The sequence below is a fragment of the Pseudophryne corroboree genome, chromosome 1, assembly GCF_028390025.1.
Source record: "Pseudophryne corroboree isolate aPseCor3 chromosome 1, aPseCor3.hap2, whole genome shotgun sequence".
Taxonomy (NCBI): Eukaryota; Metazoa; Chordata; class Amphibia; order Anura; family Myobatrachidae; genus Pseudophryne; species Pseudophryne corroboree.
Genome location: NC_086444.1, coordinates 211,427,904 through 211,448,591, shown reverse-complemented (window position 1 = coordinate 211,448,591; position 20,688 = coordinate 211,427,904). Strand labels below are relative to the sequence as shown.

Genomic DNA, 20,688 nt, shown 5'->3' with positions numbered 1-20,688 from the left:
TCTGAATTATTCTTATCTACAGGACTTGTGAGTGCCGCCCTTTCATTTGTGTGCATATTGGAGTTTGTAGCTCCATGGAGGGCACCCGAGCAAAGTAACAGGCTGGTCAGTCATGTGAGTGCCGACTCAATTGTTGGATATATATATACAAATAGAGAATTCAGCACTCACCATAGCAAGCTCACTTGTCCTCACAACATCAATAAATAAATGATGGGGGTTTAGTTAGTGAATTGGCCAATGCACGGAAGCCTGCATACCGCTCCACGGTACCCCATCTTCATGCAGGTCCTACACTATCACAAAGCCTTAAGAATTAAAACCTGGCAACTGTATCACATATAATATAACTGCAAATATGTCCACTAAGTTTAATGTATGCCTGCCACATATCTAGTGGCTTTTAAAAGGCATACTAGTCACCTGACACAGCCGATAAATTACTAAGGAGCAGCTGACACAGGTTTAGAACGATTGAGATTACACAGGGGTGCATGAAAAGGCCTGTGACCACGGTTAATAAGAGTTAACCAAAGATTAACCCCATAATATACAAACAAATATAGAAAACCACAGCACTCGCCACCCCAGAAGCGGGGTGCAGTGTCTGCACTCACCACTCATAGGGTGGGGTGCATGCAGCCCATGGCCACCTACCCAAATACATACAAATAGAGAATTCAGCACTCACCATAGCAAGCTCACTTGTCCTCACAACATCAATAAATAAATGATGGGGGTTTAGTTAGTGAATTGGCCAATGCACGGAAGCCTGCATACCGCTCCACGGTACCCCATCTTCATGCAGGTCCTACACTATCACAAAGCCTTAAGAATTAAAACCTGGCAACTGTATCACATATAATATAACTGCAAATATGTCCACTAAGTTTAATGTATGCCTGCCACATATCTAGTGGCTTTTAAAAGGCATACTAGTCACCTGACTCAGCCGATAAATTACTAAGGAGCAGCTGACACAGGTTTAGAACGATTGAAATTACACAGGGGTGCATGAAAAGACCTGTGACCACGGTTAATAAGAGTTAACCAAAGATTAACCCCATAATATACAAACAAATATAGAAAACCACAGCACTCGCCACCCCAGAAGCGGGGTGCAGTGTCTGCACTCACCACTCATAGGGTGGGGTGCATGCAGCCCATGGCCACCTACTGGGGTGGCGAGTGCTGTGGTTTTCTATATTTGTTTGTATATTATGGGGTTAATCTTTGGTTAACTCTTATTAACCGTGGTCACAGGCCTTTTCATGCACCCCTGTGTAATCTCAATCGTTCTAAACCTGTGTCAGCTGCTCCTTAGTAATTTATCGCCTGTGTCAGGTGACTAGTATGCCTTTTAAAAGCCACTAGATATGTGGCAGGCATACATTAAACTTAGTGGACATATTTGCAGTTATATTATATGTGATACAGTTGCCAGGTTTTAATTCTTAAGGCTTTGTGATAGTGTAGGACCTGCATGAAGATGGGGTACCATGGAGCGGTATGCAGGCTTCCGTGCATTGGCCAATTCACTAACGAAACCCCCACCATTTATTTATTGATGTTGTGAGGACAAGTGAGCTTGCTATGGTGAGTGCTGAATTCTCTATTTGTATGTATTTGGGTAGGTGGCCATGGGCTGCATGCACCCCACCCTATGAGTGGTGAGTGCAGACACTGCACCCCGCTTCTGGGGTGGCGAGTGCTGTGGTTTTCTATATTTGTTTGTGTATATATATATATATATATATATATATATATATTGTATATAGCTCAGTACCTTGCAAATGTTTTATGCAAGTATGGAAACTATGCTGATATGCTGCAAAGTAAGAATGCTTTCAAAAATAGAGGTGTTAATAGTTTCTTTTTTTTTCAATTAACAAAATGAAAAGTGAGTGAACAGAAGAGAAATGTAAATCAATTCAATATTTGGTGTGACCACCCTTTGCCTTCAAAACAGCATACATTTTTCTAGGTACCTTGCACAGGAACTTAGCAGGGAGGTTGTTTCAGAAATCTTGGAGAACTAACCACGGATCTTCTGTGGATGTAGACTTGCTCAAATCTTTCTGTCTCTTCATGTGATCCCAGACAGACTCGATGATGTTGAGAGAGGACTCTGAAGCCGCCATATCATCACTTCCAGGACTCTTTGTTCTTCTTTAAGCTGAAGAATAGTTCTTAATGACATGTTTGGGGTCGTTGTCTTGCTGCAGAATAAATGTGGAGCAAATCAGACTCTCCCTGATGGTACTGCATGATGGATAAGTCTGGTGTGTGTGTGTGTGTGTGTGTGTGTGTGTGTGTGTGTGTGTGTGTGTGTGTGTCTGTGTGTGTGTGTGTGTCTGTGTGTGTCTGTGGATCTGAGTGCTCAATCATCACACCAGAAAGGTAACCTGTAAGTGGCTTACCATGATCATTGGGCTGCACTTTGTTTGGGGCATCCTTCATTGTCTGGCAACAATCGCTCTAAAATTAAACATTTAGTAACCACCCTCCAAAAATCCTACGTTTGCCTTGTGGGCCCCTGACAGAAGAGAGTATGGGGTAACATTATCCCTGTCCCCCCTTAATCCAGCTCAGAATAGAGTGTTATGGAGATTGGTGGACAGATTACACTATTCACAGTCCTTAGTGTTGGAGATAAAGGGCCTGATTCAGAGCCATAAGCAGTCCGCGTGCAATGGTGATGTTCACGTAGTCGAGTGATTATTTGCAAGGGCAAAACCCCCTACGACCATACTTACCTACTTTTTTTTTCCTCCTCTCCAGGAGAAGCCTGGAGAGGAGACATAGCTGAACTCTTCGGGGGGGGGGGCGGGACCGGATTGCATGTCATTAGGCCCCACCCCCAAGACAGGGACATGCCCACGATGCGGGTAAACAGCACTATTAAATGGGGCTAAACAGCTCCATTCCCGGTTTTAGCCTTGCCCCTTCAAGCTGTATCTAATGTTTCTGTGATTTTTACTCCGATCCACTATTAAGCGGGCAGGTGCAGCCGGGATGCGGCAGAGCCACATACCCTACCCTAAAAATTGGGAGCTTCCCGCAGTTTCTGGGAGGGTAGACAAGCATGCCTATGACACATGCGTTACGCAGTGTGTAAGCACAAAGCTGCTATTGCCATCGATTCAGATAGTATCAGAAATGTGGCAGAAAAGTGATGGGCGTTCCTTGGCGGTGACTGGGAGGTGGGCAGCAGTGCATACACAAGGGGGCTGGGCAGTGGGGGTGTTATGGGAGTGGCTGCTTTCACAGACCCACAGCTGCAAGCATAGGAGGCCGTAGTCAGATGGCAGATGGGGAAACTGTCCCTGCCATAGCGCTGGTGCATATAAGGATACATCAATCAGTATTACAGCATGCACAGGCAGTAACAGTGGGCGTCTCTCAGCCCTTGCACATTTAGCTGCATGGATGTACACAAGGGAGGACCGTGTAGGCCATTTGTATAAATACACAGAATGGCGACTCAGAATCAGAATATGGTGAATGGGCAGAAATTAGGGAGTCTGGGGCTTAATACATAAATAAATAAAATCCAGAAAAAAACTTTAGACAATTTAAATAACAAGAAATATACAAATTCATAATAACTGGTTTTACATTTCTGCTATTTTGAAATTCAAGGGTGGTAGCTCTGTATTTTTATCATTTCTGCTGATAGCGATTTAGTATCTGTTCCCTCCTATTGAGATCTACTGTATCATATAAAACTTTTAAGCCTGCAGATAAATACATTTTAATAAACCACTTTGGATGCACATTTTAATACACTGCACCATGAATAGAGCATACAGTCATACAGACTATTTTTGCATGATTAGTAAATGTATTGCCAAAGAATTACTAGTACTGTCTGTGGGAAGCGCACCACTGGAGGTACCTAGAAAGAATTACAAGTACTGTCTGTGGGAAGCGCACCACTGGAGGTACCTAGAAAGAATTACTAGTACTGTCTGTGGGAAGCGCACCACTGGAGGTACCGAGAAAGAATTACTAGTACTGTCTGTGGGAAGCGCACCACTGGAGGTACCTAGAAAGAATTACTAGTACTGTCTGTGGGAAGCGCACCACTGGAGGTACCTAGAAAGAATTACTAGTACTGTCTGTGGGAAGCGCACCACTGGAGGTACCTAGAAAGAATTACTAGTACAGTCTGTGGGAAGCGCACCACTGGAGGTACCTAGAAAGAATTACTAGTACTGTCTGTGGGAAGCGCACCACTGGAGGTACCTAGAAAGAATTACTAGTACTGTCTGTGGGAAGCGCACTACTAGAGGTACCTAGAAAGAATTACTAGTACTGCCTGTGGGAAGCGCACCACTGGAGGTACCTAGAAAGAATTACTAGTACTGTCTGTGGGAAGCGCACCACTGGAGGTACCTAGAAAGAATTACTAGTACTGTCTGTGGGAAGCGCACCACTGGAGGTACCTAGAAAGAATTACTAGTACTGTCTGTGGGAAGCGCACCACTGGAGGTACCTAGAAAGAATTACTAGTACTGTCTGTGGGAAGCGCACCACTGGAGGTACCTAGAAAGAATTACTAGTACTGTCTGTGGGAAGCGCACTACTGGAGGTACCTAGAAAGAATTACTAGTACTGTCTGTGGGAAGCGCACCACTGGAGGTACCTAGAAAGAATTACTAGTACTGTCTGTGGGAAGCGCACTACTGGAGGTACCTAGAAAGAATTACTAGTATTGCCTGTGGGAAGCGCACCACTGGAGGTACCTAGAAAGAATTACTAGTACTGTCTGTGGGAAGCGCACCACTGGAGGTACCTAGAAAGAATTACTAGTACTGTCTGTGGGAAGCGCACCACTGGAGGTACCTAGAAAGAATTACTAGTACTGTCTGTGGGACGCGCACCACTGGAGGTACCTAGAAAGAATTACTAGTACTGTCTGTGGGAAGCGCACTACTGGAGGTACCTAGAAAGAATTACTAGTACTGTCTGTGGGAAGCGCACTACTGGAGGTACCTAGAAAGAATTACTAGTACTGTCTGTGGGAAGCGCACCACTGGAGATACCTAGAAAGAATTACTAGTACTGTCTGTGGGAAGCGCACTACTGGAGGTACCTAGAAAGAATTACTAGTACTTCCTGTGGGAAGCGCACTACTGGAAGTACCTAGAAAGAATTACTAGTACTGTCTGTGGGAAGCGCACCACTGGAGGAACCTAGAAGGAATTACTAGTACTGTCTGTGGGAAGTGCACCACTGGAGGTACTTAGAAAGAATTACTAGTACTGTCTGTGGGAAGCGCACTACTGGAGGTACCTAGAAAGAATTACTAGTACTGTCTGTGGGAAGCGCACTACTGGAGGTACCTAGAAAGAATTACTAGTACTGTCTGTGGGAAGCGCACCACTGGAGGTACCTAGAAAGAATTACTAGTACTGTCTGTGGGAAGCGCACCACTGGAGGTACCTAGAAAGAATTACTAGTACTGTCTGTGGGAAGCGCACCACTGGAGGTACCTAGAAGGGTGTTTGGGAGCCTTTTAAGCAATCTTAGCCGAGTAATACACTGTCCAATGCAGAGTTATCATTGGGACAGATTACACTGAATGCCCTCTTATCAGGGTATGGTATAGAGGGTGGACAATGTTTAGGGCGACAGTCAATAGGGCAACCCAAGATGGTCGACATGCATAGGTCAACAGGTACAAAAGATCAACAGGTACAAACAGTTGACACATTCAAAAGGCCGACATGACAATGGTCAGTGCAAAAATTGTTTACACAATATTTGGTGTTTGTTTGGGCAAATATTGTATATTTCATGTTTTGTGACCAGCATCAGTACAACAAAGACCCTTGTGTGCTCGCTTCTGTAAATTAAGCAACTGTTGGGGAAAAAAGTGAAAATCCCCCAAAATATGTATCAACTATGTGTGTTGACCATTGTCATGTCAACCTTTTGTACCTGTCGATCTAATACATGTATGGTGTTAAACTATTGACTGTCTACCTAGACATTGTAGATCTATCATCCAGATACCCTCTATATCACTAGTGCTTTGGATGCAGTTTCTCCATGGTGACAACCACCAGATAAACACCAAACATGAATGATTCCATTCTTGTCAAACTAACTCTGAAACATACAGCCAGGGCATCAAGTTCCGCTGCACATGTGCAAACTGGCATACAGTAGCTGGATCACACACATGCATATCAATCCAAGACTGTCTGCAAAGCAACTAGTCTAAAGGCCTGTACACACTAGGCGATTTTGTAAGGGATAACGCTCATTTTTACCATCTTGAGCAATATCGTTTACAATATTGCTCAGTGTGTATGCTGCTGATGACGGCCGATGTGCGCTCCTGGGGTCATTAACGATCCCCTCTGTCATCTGTACATGCAGCTTAATCTGACAATATTATCAGATGCTGCAAGTTCAGGCTGGCCACGGTATGATGTCACTGTGCGATATTACTAGCAAGTCACACAGTGTGTATGCACACTGTCAGCGGCCCGACTCGGGAGGGGAAACACTAGGCTATATCGCTCCTGGAGCGAATCGCCTAGTGTGTACGGGCCTTTACAGTACCATTGGGCCTGATTCAGAGATTTACACTAATGCATTCACAGCTGTGATCCGGTACGCAGTGGAAGTGCATAAATATGCTACTTCCTAGAAATGGGTTGACACACCCAATGCATCTATCCATCTGCATACAAACACACAGCGGTGGTCACTATACCTCTCAACAAGACCCTCTCCAGGAGGGACAAAACTCTTCTTCTGGACTTTACTAGTGATTTTTGATTGCTGGCACCTGTTTGGAACAGGTTAATGGATAAGAAAGGTGTTTCACCACTGGTGACAGCAATCATACATTGAGAGGCAAGTCCAGGAGCAAAGCATTGTGTCCCTCCTGGAAAGGAACATGTTGGGAGGTATGGTGGTCACAGATCCTCTGATAACAGATCATTTGAGTAACATTATGGTTGTGAATCTGAGATGCTGGTGATAGGTACAGAATGTTGTGAGTAATGCAGGAGACTGATGACTGGGTAAGATGCAGATGGCAGACAAAACCAGGAGCCTGGTTACTGATCTCTATGGATAGGAGTTCTAGCAATGAACATACAGTACCACTGGTCCAAGTTTTAATAAGCTGCTGTCAGCACCAATAGGAATCCAGTCGATCAGAACAGTCTCGTTAGTGCAGCCAAGATCGTGCGAACCGCTAGGAGGGAACAACCTCCATTCATGCAGGTGGGCAAGCACAGCCCTCAGGAATGCCACACATGTCTAGGAGGGAACAACATCCATTCATGCAGGTGGGCAAGCACAGCCCTCAGGAATGCCACACATGTCTAGGAGGGACATGGATGATAGGCAAAAATGCAAAAATTCGCTTCTGCGCTTACCTTAAAAGGATGCATAATATACATAATGACAATATCATAAATGGTTATATAAGCATTAGCTGTTATTTAACACAAAACACTTATAAAAAGCACTGTAAGCCTAAGGATTAATTTAACCCCTTAGGTGAAACAGTGTCCAAAAGAAATATCCATTTGGATTCGCACTGCAGTAAACGTCGATCACGGTCCCCCGGTATATGGTCAATCATTCTGTAGCGGATAGAAGATAAGTTATGTCTAGCAAAATGACGTGCTAGACATAAGTTATCCTCTATCCGCTACAGAATGATTGACCATATACTGGCATCCATTCGTGGCGGGGACTGTGATCGACGTGACAGAACCCGGAAGCAGGTGACTGTGGAGGAGGGGGGGTGGCTGGGCAGGAGCATCACTGCTGGCTGAGGCTGTACAGAGAGAGAAGGAGAGAGCAGCAGCAGAGTGGTCACTGGGAGATCCCTCTGTAGTGTAAACAACAAATTGGAGGATAAAGACCCCTTGTGATTTGCTTGTCTATCTCAACTATCTGTTCCCTTATGCTGTGAGCAACAGACTGAAGACCAAAGTTACAGTATTTGATGTGCATGATAGAAAATCCCTCATCTGGTACGCAGATATAAGTGTTGTTGAGTCACTAAACTAAGTGTGAAATTACTGCACCATCAGGCGCTTGTCCCCTTTCCTTTTTTCCAGATTTTCTAGCCACTGAACCTAGTGGCACCTTGAAGGACTGAGCAGCCATACATAGGACTACTTGTGGAAATTGTGTGCACCTTTCGACAGATCAAAGAAATTCTTACCATTACATACTCTATTGAATGTGGAGGGAAGTAGCGCACTTACCTTATTCGTTATATATATATATATATATATATATATACACAGGTTGAGTATCCCTTATCCAAAATGCTTGGGACCAGAAGTATTTTGGATATTGGATTTTTATGTATTTTGGGACCCAAGTCTTCGCACAGAATGCATTTAAGTTTCATTTACACCTTATACACACAGCCTGCAGGTCATTTAATACAATATTCCGTATTTCAGAATGGGTTACTCAACCTGTATGTATGTGTATATATATATATATATATATAGATAGATAGATAGATAGATAGATAGATATAGATATATATAGATAGATAGATATACGCACACACACGTATGTATGTATATATATATATAGAGAGAGAGAGATATACACACACACGTATATATATATGTATACATATATATAACATAAATTAGATCTATATATATGGATCTATCTATATATTTTATACATGTAATATATATGCAGCTATTTCTTGCAAACTGGCTGCCGGCTCCTGTGCAGCATATTCCGGCTCCTGTGCAGCATATTCCGTTGTGCTTTACAATTAGAACAATAGTAATAGAACAAAACTGAGTAAAAACAGACAGACATACTGTACCTGTAGAGGTAGGAAGGCCCTGCTCACAAGTTTACGATTGCCATCACCTTTCTTATCAATTAACTAATTTAACACAGGTGATGGTGATTCATAACTTAAGAAAGAAGTCCAGGAACAGAGCATTCTGTCCCTCCTAGAATGGGTCATGTTGGGAGGTATGTATTATATAATATAGCGGCCGCACCCATCATCCAATGCATTTGCACAGCCCTTCTGCAGTATATAATATAATTCATAGCCTCCCTTTTCTATGTATGCTAAAATATAGAACCCCTTCCACACCCATTATTCACCCTTACTCAATGCAGATATGCCCATTATCTCTTCCATTCCCGATTCCTGTTGGCTGGATCAGACCTCATTGATGTATTTCCTGGCAGCTGGTAAGAAGATGTTAGCAGTATACAAGCTGTGCAGAGTCCGGGCTGCAGCAAGCCAGCTGTACACAAAGGGATTTGTCTCAATGCAGCTTAGACTCTGGGCAGATGACTAGCAATATCTAGTGCTTTGTCCAGCTGACACATGGAGGTCTGTTCATTAAGCAGTGCTAATTTAGTATCCACTAAATGATACAAAATATATACCAAATCCCCAGAGCAATTTAACATTGCTCCCGTGTCGGGACAGGTGATGCAAAAATTAGCTGTCCCTATAATCTCTATCACTGCTATTTATGTAACAGAGACCGTCAATACTGCTAAATTTGACTCGGCAGTGTTACTATGCATATGTGAACTAGGATCACATATGCGTACAGAGATATCTGACAGGCTGCGGAGGGACCCAAACAGGTATGGAGAGATCCCGCTTCTCTACCCTGTACTCCTTCCTGTAGGAAGTAGCTGAGTTTTGACAAAGGATGCCATCTGCCAAGTTGGCGTCAGTTCCTGCAATCAAATCATGAAAAGTATTTATTTTCAGAGTTAGATGAATTGGGAAATGAGGAGGTCCCCATACTAGTAATGAGGATCACTTACCACTTCAAGGATGACTTGTACCTGTTTAATAGACTGGGGCCAGCACTTACGTTTTACCAAAGTAGGCAAAAACATTATATTTTCACCTATTTTTAAGGATAACAAAAAGGCCCCATGACATGGAGTGTCTTGGGCAACTATAACCCCTCCCTGAGTGCGCTCCTGATATAGGGGGTCATTCCGAGTTGATCGCTCGCTGACGATTTTCGCAGCTCAGCGATCAGGAAAAAACCCGGCAAAACTGCGCATGCGTATGGGCCACAGTGTGCACGCGCGACGCACTTTCACACAAAACTAAGCAGTTTTACACAAGGTCTAGCGACTCTTTTCCGTCGCTCTATTGATCGGTGAGCGATTGACAGGAAGTCGGTGTTTCTGGGTGGTAACTGACCGTTTTCCGGGAGTGTGCTAAAAAAACGCAGGCGTGTCAGGTGAAAATGCAGGCATGCCTGGGGAAACGGGGGAGTGGCTGGCCGAACGCAGGACGTGTTTGTGACGTCAAAGCAGGAACTAAACAGACTGAAGTGATCGCAAGGAAGGAGTAGGTCTGCAGCTACTCTGAAACTGCTTGAAAAAATTTCAGCACTGTTCTGCTAACCTTTCGTTCGCACTTCTGCTTAGTTTATATACACTACCAGAGGGCGGCGGCTTAGCGTGTGCACTGCTGCTAAAAGCGGCTAGCGAGCAAACAACTCGGAATGAGGGCCATAAATTTATGTTTATGTAGTTTATGTAGAAATAAAGGTACACATCATTTTCTTTTTTACATAAAACACACAAATGTTCTTAAGCATAAGAAAATGAAAAACAACAGAAATATGTGTTGTTTTAAACACCATAATTGTATTTACATTAATTATTTTCTATCTTCGTTAAACATGTGTCTGAAATGAGAAATATCTCAAAGACTGCAATAATATTTTGGTTTTAGATCTGCTGCCATAACAGATGCTGTGTACTAAAAGTGACAACTATACAAAACTGTTTCCAGGGACAGTTCACATGTCCCACCGTCAAAGAAATGAATTCTGAAAGCGTTTTATTCTTTCTCTGTATGAAAGTTGGCAAAAGTCTTTTACAAAGCAGCTTGTGTGTTATGTAAATGGAGCATATTGTGTGTTAAAAATTCAGCCTTTCCCAGATGCTTCATATTAACTTGGGGCACAGTAATTAGCAGCAGATAATCCTTGTCTACTGGCAATATCAGTTTAGAAAGTGAATGACCACACAACAAGATCAGAGATCAAATTATCCCTCTAATCTGTCTAATTACTGTAACTTTACTTAGTGCTAAATGCCCTCGAAAATTGTATATTCCCATAATTTGTTTTAGCTGAAAATAAAGGGAATATACAGTATTCAGAGCAATGTTTAGACATTTCTCTTAATAGGTTTTAATGCTAAAAATAATGATCTCACTGACTTTCCATGAGGCCCTCCTGTTGATAAATGTGGCTCAACTGTTGATTTTGGTCTGCATGAATCCTGTTTGTATGATCCTAAACTCTGCACAGCAGCTGCCATGTCATTTATAAGGTCATTTGGTGGGGAGGATTGTCCTCACGGTCAGGCTGCTCCCAAGCTTGGCTTTCTGCTGACACAGGTGGGGCACAGCTGTCCATAAACCAAAGATTTATGATGGTGTCTTCCTCTTCCTCTGCAGGTGCATGTTCACATTCTTCAGCAGGTTCCAGCAGTGAGTTTGCCTTTCAAGTTGCTGCAGTGGTCCTGTAAAATGGAAACACATGTAAGTAAGTTTGAAGCACAATAAATTTAAGGGTTTTTTGATCTGAACACGTTGTTGTTTGGATTTTATTTTGTTCTCTTGAAACAAGTCAGGATAATACAATAACAGTACTAATATAACAGGTTTAATTGGGTTTTCAGTTAAGGTGCATACACAAGGAACAATTCGTCCAGTTATCGGGGCGTTCCCGATCGATTGGATGTGTATGCACGATATTGTGCATGACGCGCTTCCGTGGGGTCATCTGTCGCTTCCCCTGATCTTACTGCATGTTCTACTGATCAGGGGAAGCGGGTGCCGATCCCATGCAGCGCTATTTGGCAATGGGGGGGAGTGCATAGCCGAAGGTCATGCATCGGATCGCTCAGTGTGTATGGCTACCGATATGTTGACCCAAGGAGCGTCTGATGCATCGGTGGGTGCACATCGTACCGTGTGTACCTACCTTTAGACTCATTTGCTGCCAACTTATCTAAGGTTGATGCGTTTAGGATGGCGGCCCTTGTCTTTGAGATAACCTGCAGATTGTACCATGAAACGGTATATTTTAATTTGTGTCTATTGTTAGCTACAGTATGTTTAAGCTGTAAAGTAAACACATGTCAGACACATGCCATAGTATATACTACTTAGGTTTATCATGCTTTGTTAATGTATTTTGATTAAAAGTAAAAAAAAATTACACTCATAGGCCTGTCGGTGGCCTTCACATTAATGCGACCTATGAATTGCTATGGCAGGATACTCCTGATGTGTAGTGCCCATCATCTATGGCTGCAATAGTTTTCATTACTCTGAGAGTTTCTCCTTAAACCTTGGAAATAGATAAAGTGAGAGAGATAAAATTCCAACCAATCAGCTTCTATAATTTTTTTTTAACACAGCCTGTAAACTGACAGAAGCAGGTTGATTGTCTCTCTCCACTTTATCTCTCTCCAAGATTTGATACATCTCCCCCTTTATGTCTAAGAACTTCTTCTGCAGCACAACAATGTCCTCTTTAAATGCCCCACTACATTAACAGCATTACAGACATTTGCCCATAACTATTTTGTCCTGCTTAGTGTGGTCCTTGCTACCTGGCTCCCCATCATACTGTATGCTCATTACAGGGAATAATGTTATTTATAAGCACACTGCTTTCATCATGTGAAAATGTGTTTTCCTGCTAGTCAGGTTTTGACAACTTGCCTAGTTCATCTGCCCCTACCTCCTCTGCACCTTCCTGTCATAACTGACTGCCTTCTGCCATCATACCTCACCCTTTCTTTTTCTCTCTACATAACCTCCATAAACATCAAATACTGTACATAGAAGACAAAGCAAGACAAAACACACAAAACAACAAAAATGGCTTACAACACAAACACAAAACACACAGATAGGTCTTACATAAAAACACACAGCAAACAGCAAGGATAACAGACAAGTAACAAACTCATAAATTAGCACATGACAACTCTCAGATATCTGAAATTACTACGGGGTCTATAGATCAAGCACCTTGTATCTAAGTAAAAATAATTCAGAAATGTTAGTTTCTTCATAATTTGGGACTATTTAAAAAGAGCATAATGCAGACCCTGCATTGGGCTACCTAATAAGAAAGATCACAGTCCCCATTATTAATGTAGATTGAGATTTTTGCCCCATTGGCTAATGCCATCTGAAGATGACGTTAACCTATTTGTCTCTGCTGAGGCATTAATATATGAGAGGGATCTTCCAATTCCTTCCAAGGAGCCTCCACTAATAAGGCCATTTTCAGAAAATGGTGTTTCACATGCATGACTATATGGCGATAGCTATCATTACCACTTTACTTTTAAGCTCTTCACTGGGACACTCTCTTATAGGAGCTGCTGTCCTGCAAGAACCGAAAATCATTCCTTTTATGCGTCAGTATGGGGTAATATTTAATGGGGTTCGATTGCATTTTTTTTTTAAATAAATAGGCTCCTATGTACTCACTACAAAACAAGTCTTCAATACTCATCAATTGCTCTGCTTATCAGCCCTATAATAAATATAATGTGGAGGTGGCCAGGATGTTATAGTGCCGCTAAGAACAAAACCCTTGTGTTTTTAGAACCAATAAAAACCAAAAATGGTAGTGGTTTAGTCTGAACTGAATTTGATTTAGTGGTTTTGAAACCACTACACTATTATGCTCCAAACCACTATGTAGCAAATACTGTAGGTTGCAGGTAGAAATATGCGGAGATAGTTTGAGTTCAGTACCCTAGAAAAGGTTTCTTTTGAAGATCTACAGCAGGGGTGGTCAACCAGTCAAAGTCAAAGAGCCAAAAAATCTTGTTAGGCACGTCAAACAAAGAGCTGACATCGAGCCGAAAGCGCACATGCAAAAATGGGGTGTGGCCTTGTGCCTTCTAGGCCACGCCCCTGGTAATAAATACATTTAAAAAGCCAGATCCACATAAAAGACATTTGAAAAGCCACTTCCACATAAAATAATTGAGACAGAAAGATCCACATAAAAAAATACTGAAAAAGCCAGATTCACAAAATACACTTCAGCTCCCCCATGGGTAACTCCAGCCAGAGCCGGATTAAGGGGGGTCACAGGGGGTACATTACCCTGGGCCCCCCTGCTGCTAGGGGCCCCACAGTTCAGTGTGCAGCTGCAGTGCAAAGTGCACCGCAAGCTGCATAAAGTCCAAAGAAAGCAGAGGGAGAGGGCAGAGGGGTGGAATCCGAGCCGGGGGGCGGGGCTACACGGCACTGCTTTCAGTTTCACTGCAGGCAGCATGTGAGAGGAGGGAGGAGAGAAGGCAGTAGGAGCAGCTACAGACATGTGCCCACGGCCCACCCAGTCAGTGTGTGATAGTGAGGTAAGAGGGAGGAGAGGAGCACTCTACAGTATATGTATAATATGGGTATAAGTGTGTGATTGATTGTGGTAGGTGTATATGTCTCTGACTGTGTGTGACAAATGTATATATGTGTATAAGTGTGTGACTATGTGAATGTCTGTGTGAATGTATGTGTATAAGTGTGTAACTCAGTGTGTAATAGTATATATGCATGTGTATACGTATGAGACTGTATGTATGCTTATATGTGTTTATATATATATATATACTGTATATATATGTGTGTGTGTGTGTGTGTGTGTGTGTGTGTGTGTGTGTGTGTGTGTATATATATATATATATATATATATGTGTGTGTGTATATGTACATGAGTATGAACGCATGCATTTCCTGCCAACCATCACGTTTTGGTGGGACCGTCCTGTTTTTCGGAAACTGACCCACCTGTGGGTTGGAGAAAAGGTAGGGAGGGAACGCTCCCACCTGCTGTGTGCATGATGCTGGGGGCAGCACAGCGGCTGGTTAAGTGATGTGCATGCCCCCTGCGTGAAGTGAATTTTTTGCGTGACGTGTGTCCATGCTCCTTGTTTATGTACACGCAGAAGGCTTGTGCACTATGGTGGTCATTCCGAGTTCGCTCGCTAGCAGTTTTTAGCAGCCGCGCAAACGCTATGGGAGTGTATTTTAGCTTAGCAGAAGTGCGAACAAAAGGATCGCAGAGCGGCTACAAAAATTTTGTGTGCACTTTTATAGTAGCTCAAAACCTACTCAGCGCTTGCGATGACTTCAGACTGTTCAGTTCCTGTTTTGACCTCACAAACACGCGTTCGCCCAGCCACACCTGCGTTTTTCCTGGCACGCCTGCGTTTTTCTGAACACTCCCTGAAAACGGTCAGTTGACACCCAGAAACGCCCTCTTCCTGTCAATCACTCTGCGGCCAGCAGTGCGACTGAAAAGCTTCGCTAGACCCTGTGTGAAACTACTTTGTTTGTTGTAATAGTACGATGCGCGTGCGTATTGCGCCGCATACGCAGAAGTGCCGTTTTTTTGCCTCATCTCTGCACAGAAAACGAATGCAGCTAGCGAACAACTCGGAATGACCACCTATGGCTCTTATTGAGATGTGGATGAGTAGCGGTTCATGCAGCAAAGTACCGATGTTCAGTACTTTGTGCATGGACCAGACCCGTACTACATGTGCGCAGTACGGGTCTGTGGCGCCAGACATAAGGCGGCATCAGACAGTCAGAAATTGACAGTCTGATGCCATTTGGGGGCAGTGACGGCCTCCATTTCTCCAAACAGAGGCGTGTCTCCGGGGACACAGTAGGCCAGGATCTCTGTCAGAGGATGGATATTTACTGGCCTCTTGGTAAGTATTGTGGCGGGCGGCTTGCGCAACCCCTTGGGTCACGCAGCCAGCCAATGCTTGTCGGGATTTTGGGGGTTCAGGATGTAGCCATCAGTATTGTGACCAACTAAATCCCCATCCTTGGACATAGTTCATATCAGTAATGTAGCTGGAGGCATTACACCTACTGCTGCATTACCACATCAGTGCCATCGCTGCTGCTTTTATGTAAGCAGCAGCGATAGCTACTCCGTCCACATCTGAATGAGGGCCCCCCAGTTTTAAATGCCCCGGGCCCCCCAAAGCCTTAATCCAGCTCTGACTCCAGCCAGTACCCTGCTGCGCCATTCCAGCCAGCACCCTCATGTGTCACTACAGCCCCCCCCCCCACACACACACACACACACCTCGTGCAATTGCAGCAACCCCTTATGTGTCCTCTGTTTGCCAGGGGATACTGTCATTAGGTCGACAAGACTTTGGTCGACAGTCATTAGGTCGACATGTACTAGGTTGGTATGGAAAATGGTCGACATGAGTGTTTCACATTTTGTTTCATTTTTTTAACTTTTTCATACTTTACGATCCACGTGGACTACGATTAGAACGGTAACCTGTGCCGAGCGCAGCGATAGCGGAACAATGCACCTTGCCCAAAGCATGGCGAGCGAAGCGAGCCATGCGATGGGACACGGTGCACTAGTTGGGGTTCCCTGTCACTTTACGAAGAAAACAACACCCAAAAAAAAGTAAAAAAACTCATGTCAACCTTTTTCCATGTCGACCTAGTACATGTCGACCTACTGACCATGTCGACCTAATGCATGTCGACCAACAATAGTTGTCGACCTAATTTGCCAGTGGGTGTCTCACCTCTAGTATCTGGCTCCCTCAGTTCTCAGTCCCCGTAGTGCTGCTAAAAACAATAGAAAATAGCAGCGCTTATGTGTACATACTAGCAAACACAGATGGATTGGATGAAAGGACATTTCTCAACATTTATTAAAATACTCTGATAAAAACACTAATAAACATCAACATTTTCACCGACAGAGCTTTTCAATTAATTGTGTCCGTTCCTTTTGATATTAACTGGACCAACAGTTGGTGTGGAAATTTTTAGGAGCTGGTAGCATAGTCCCAATATTTACTTTACCGCTTCTTGCGCCGCTGGAGGCAAAGGTCCCTTTGGAAAGTCCTTCAGTTGAGGGTTGGTACCATAGTCCTAGATCCTCACCAGAATGCGGAGCCTTTTTTGCGGGATATGGCTCAAATTAGCCTGAAGTTAAGTCCATTCACCAAAGGTGTTGTAGAAGTCCAGTATGGTCCGGGCACTAGTAAAACAGCACGTGGTCGGGATGAGGGTAACACCTGACGTGTTTCGCTGCAGGTCCTGCAGCTTTTTCAAAGGTGATCTGCCTTGTGTGGAGGCAGAGTATTTATACCTGTAGTGGCACTTCATTAGTCCACACCTGTTCATTCAATCCATCTCAATTACTTTTAATTTACATAAAAACACATAATATTTCATATATTTTACACTTTAATTTAATGTATTATAGACTCAGTAGGATAGAACAACCTTTTGATATTTTCTTAAGTTAGAAAAAACAAATTGTTTTATTTAGCATTTGAGTGTCGGGAGCCACATTTGAATAAAGAAAGAGCCGCATGCGGCTCAAAAGCCACAGGTTGGCCACCGCTGATCTACAGGATACCATCTCAGTTCTGCTTGTGGACCCAGAGGGTTAAGCTGCCATTGCCATTTCTATTCCTCCTTTGGTGATTTTTGTGATTTTCTTGATAGACATACAGTAGCTGCCTGCACAACTTCTGCACATATGGGGAACTACTGTCTGAACCCTGTCTTAGCCATCACTATCATGCCAAGCAAACAGACCAGGCACACAGCTACAGTGCAATAGAAGATCAATATTGTGCTCTAGGCCAGCCGTTCTGCCATACATGTGATGACACAACAACATGAAGAGGTGTAACAAAATCAAAAACACTGTCCAGAGCCAAAAAAGAGAGGAAAGAGGTTCTGCTGAAAGATGAAGGACAGTCATGATCAGTGGCGGTTGCCGTTGTGGGGCTGCACCGCATTCCAAAATTCTAAAAGGGGAGCCACACCAACTGCCACCCCAAATGCTGCCAATTATCGCTGGATGGGATTCACTGTCAACGTGAAGCCACAGGTAACTGGCTACAGCAGCAGCAGTAAACAGAACGTCGGATCATTGGTCCACCCCCCCAGCCGAAACAGCCAACAAACTTCAATTGGATAGCTAACTATCTGATCGCCCCCCAGACTCATGTGTCAACGATAAGGTAGGTGGGTGGGTAGTTAGTTAGTTAGTTAGTTAGTTAACCAATAGAAGTTTATTGGCTATGGAGGCTGGAGGGCAGGCTGATGATCCGATGCCTTGTCTATTACCACTGCGCCTGGTTCCCATTGGCTTCACACTGACACTGAGTCCTGACAGGCTATGTTGGGCAGCGTTTGGTGGGAGGAAATTGGTGTGACCCTCCCCTATTTGAATTTAGGTCTGAGCTGCAGCACCACATCTGCAACCCCCACTGGTCATGATTGCCCTGAGTCATGGATACAAATAGGGCTGTCTTAACTACATTCCCTGCCCTGGGCACAGCAATGCAATGGGGTCCCTGCCCACTCATTCACAGGAATGAATAAATAAATAAAAAATCATAACTTACTCCTCTCCACATGCTTCCATACAGTCTCCACATGCTTCCATACAGTGAATGGTTGTCAGCATTCTGATTGGTAGATAGCTTCAGTCATCCACCAATCACCATGCTCACAGCCATTCACTGTTTGGTTGCAGGCTGAAATGCGGGTAGAGAATGTTGCCTGCTCACTCTGATTGTGTGTAATTCACAGAAGCTCTGAAGGCACCAGTCTGCCCCTGTTGGAAGGCCCCTAGAATGAATGGGGCTCTGGGCAGATGCCCACTGTGCCTATACATTAAGATGCCCTAGTTACAAAGTAATGATTACAAAGACTACAGCAGAATTAAAGATGACCTACTCTCAGGGTCTCGCAGGGCGTCAGTGGAGCAAAATGCTGGCCCTGGGAAAGGAACCAATAACTGACAGTGGCCCAGGCCAGACAGATCCCATGGGCTGTCATTTGGGGATCCATGGAGTCTTGCAAGGTGAGCAAGGATCAGTCTTCAAGGACTGAAGTCTCTGGATTGTCCACAGTGGTAATCACTGCATGCATATGAAAAACAACTTTCAGAACTTTCCCTTGTTTGCACCTACAACTTGAACCCGCACATTACCCTAGACTGGCACTGACCGATGTAAACCTCTAAAATAACAATAATAATTTAGAATATAAACAGCCCACCTGACCACTGCAGCTGCAATAGAAATCTAAAAGTGACACTCAGCACTCTGTGGATTAAACGATTTCTATGGTGTTGCATTTCTTACCCCAATGGGATCACAAAAGCCGGCCACTGCCGATCAAACAAAGAGACCAGGAAATCTCTGTTGTTTAAATAAATAAAAGAAAAGCCCATCAATGAGCTTAATTAGTCCGCTTCAATTCTATGAATCACATAGGAGGCTGCCACCAGGTGGAGCTGCAGAGCGCCAGAAAGAGGCAAGCTGGTAATAGACCTGAGGAAGAGTCTTTTGGATCTAAAACCCATTGGCGATATTGGCGTTACTTACCTGAATCCACGTTATCTGAAAACTCGGTGACTTGACACTGGCGATTTGCCTGGAGGGAGTAGGGAAGGTTTCCAGAGCCTCCCATTTCATACTCACTCCGTCGCTCCTTGCTAGGAGCCAAGCATGGTACAGTATTGTTTTGCTTTTTTGAAGGAGTGACAAATTATTAATCACATGGAATCTGGTTTTGTGTACTTTTAAAATGAAATTGTACATATTTATAAGTAGTGCACTATATATCCTTTTATGATATTTTTATATATGTGATTAACTACAAGCAACTTCCCTAAAAAGGATTGAATGAAGAAACTACATATGGATACTTAAGATTGAATGAAGAAACTACATATGGATACCTAAGAACTTGAGCTCTGTAAGAAGCATAAGATGGTTGTAAGGATATTCTTTTTTCTGAAATATCTGAACACTTTTCTGCATTTGGGACTGTTAATAGGAATGGTGACAGATCTAGAAATTGACATATGAAATCATTTATATTTCTGATTTTTAACGCGTTATGGTAATCCTATCATATGACGAAGGTGAACTGGTTGCACCCAAAGTGTTCTCAGTTTTGTTTCTTGTGGTAATAGAAAGGGTTTGACTTGTTCCATATCAAGGCTACCAGCGAGTCTCGGCCTAGTCATCGGCATTTACCTGTCTGGCTGACTGTGCAGAACCGATCGTCCCAGTGGCGAGTGCTCTGTTTTGCCACATCACTATCCCAGGAGGTGGTCGGTGGCAGGGCACAGGGCAGAGAGGAGACTGTGTCATACTGCTGCAGCGATACCCCTGGACTGTCGGGACATGTGGTGTGGACGGTGCCATCTTGCTTCAGGTCACCTGACTAGGATCAGCTCAATCCTGGTCAGGTTGTGAGTCAGCCAATTCCTGCAGCCAATCCGGATTCACTTAACTCTGGTAATGTCACGCCGCGGCCGGACCGATCAAGTCGTTTTGGATGATAGCATACCTCCCAACATGACAAAATGCTCTGTTCCTGGACTTTCCTCTTAATATAGGATTGTCAGCACCTGTGTCAGGGGCAAACGCAGGATTTATAAGAGGGTTTCCGTTAGAGATGTGCACCGGAAATTTTTCGGGTTTTGTGTTTTGGTTTTGGATTCGGTTCCGCGGCCGTGTTTTGGTTTCGGACGCATTTTGGCAAAACCTCCCTGAAAATTTGTCGGATTCGGGTAGTTTTTTTTTCAAAAACCCCTCAAAAACAGCTTAAAT

At 43.7% G+C, this 20,688-nt stretch overlaps 1 protein-coding gene and 1 long non-coding RNA gene across 3 annotated transcripts in view; one reads left to right on the top strand and one right to left on the bottom strand.

Annotated features, from left to right (window-relative positions):
* Positions 1 to 10,684: 10,684 nt before the first annotated feature.
* Positions 10,685 to 20,688, bottom strand: part of LOC135061454 (uncharacterized) — a 556,703-nt gene continuing 546,699 nt past the window's right edge. The window contains exon 13 of the mRNA XM_063964060.1: positions 10,685 to 11,541. Coding sequence (XP_063820130.1) covers positions 11,447 to 11,541 — 95 coding nt within the window. The 3' untranslated portion in view covers positions 10,685 to 11,446. The remainder of the gene's footprint in view (positions 11,542 to 20,688) is intronic.
* LOC135051977 (uncharacterized) overlaps positions 14,327 to 20,688 on the top strand; it is an 81,157-nt gene continuing 74,795 nt past the window's right edge. The window contains exon 1 of one of the 2 annotated variants that reach the window (XR_010242220.1): positions 14,327 to 14,412. This is a non-coding gene — a long non-coding RNA (uncharacterized LOC135051977). The remainder of the gene's footprint in view (positions 14,413 to 20,688) is intronic. The other variant, XR_010242218.1, reaches the window with a different exon arrangement.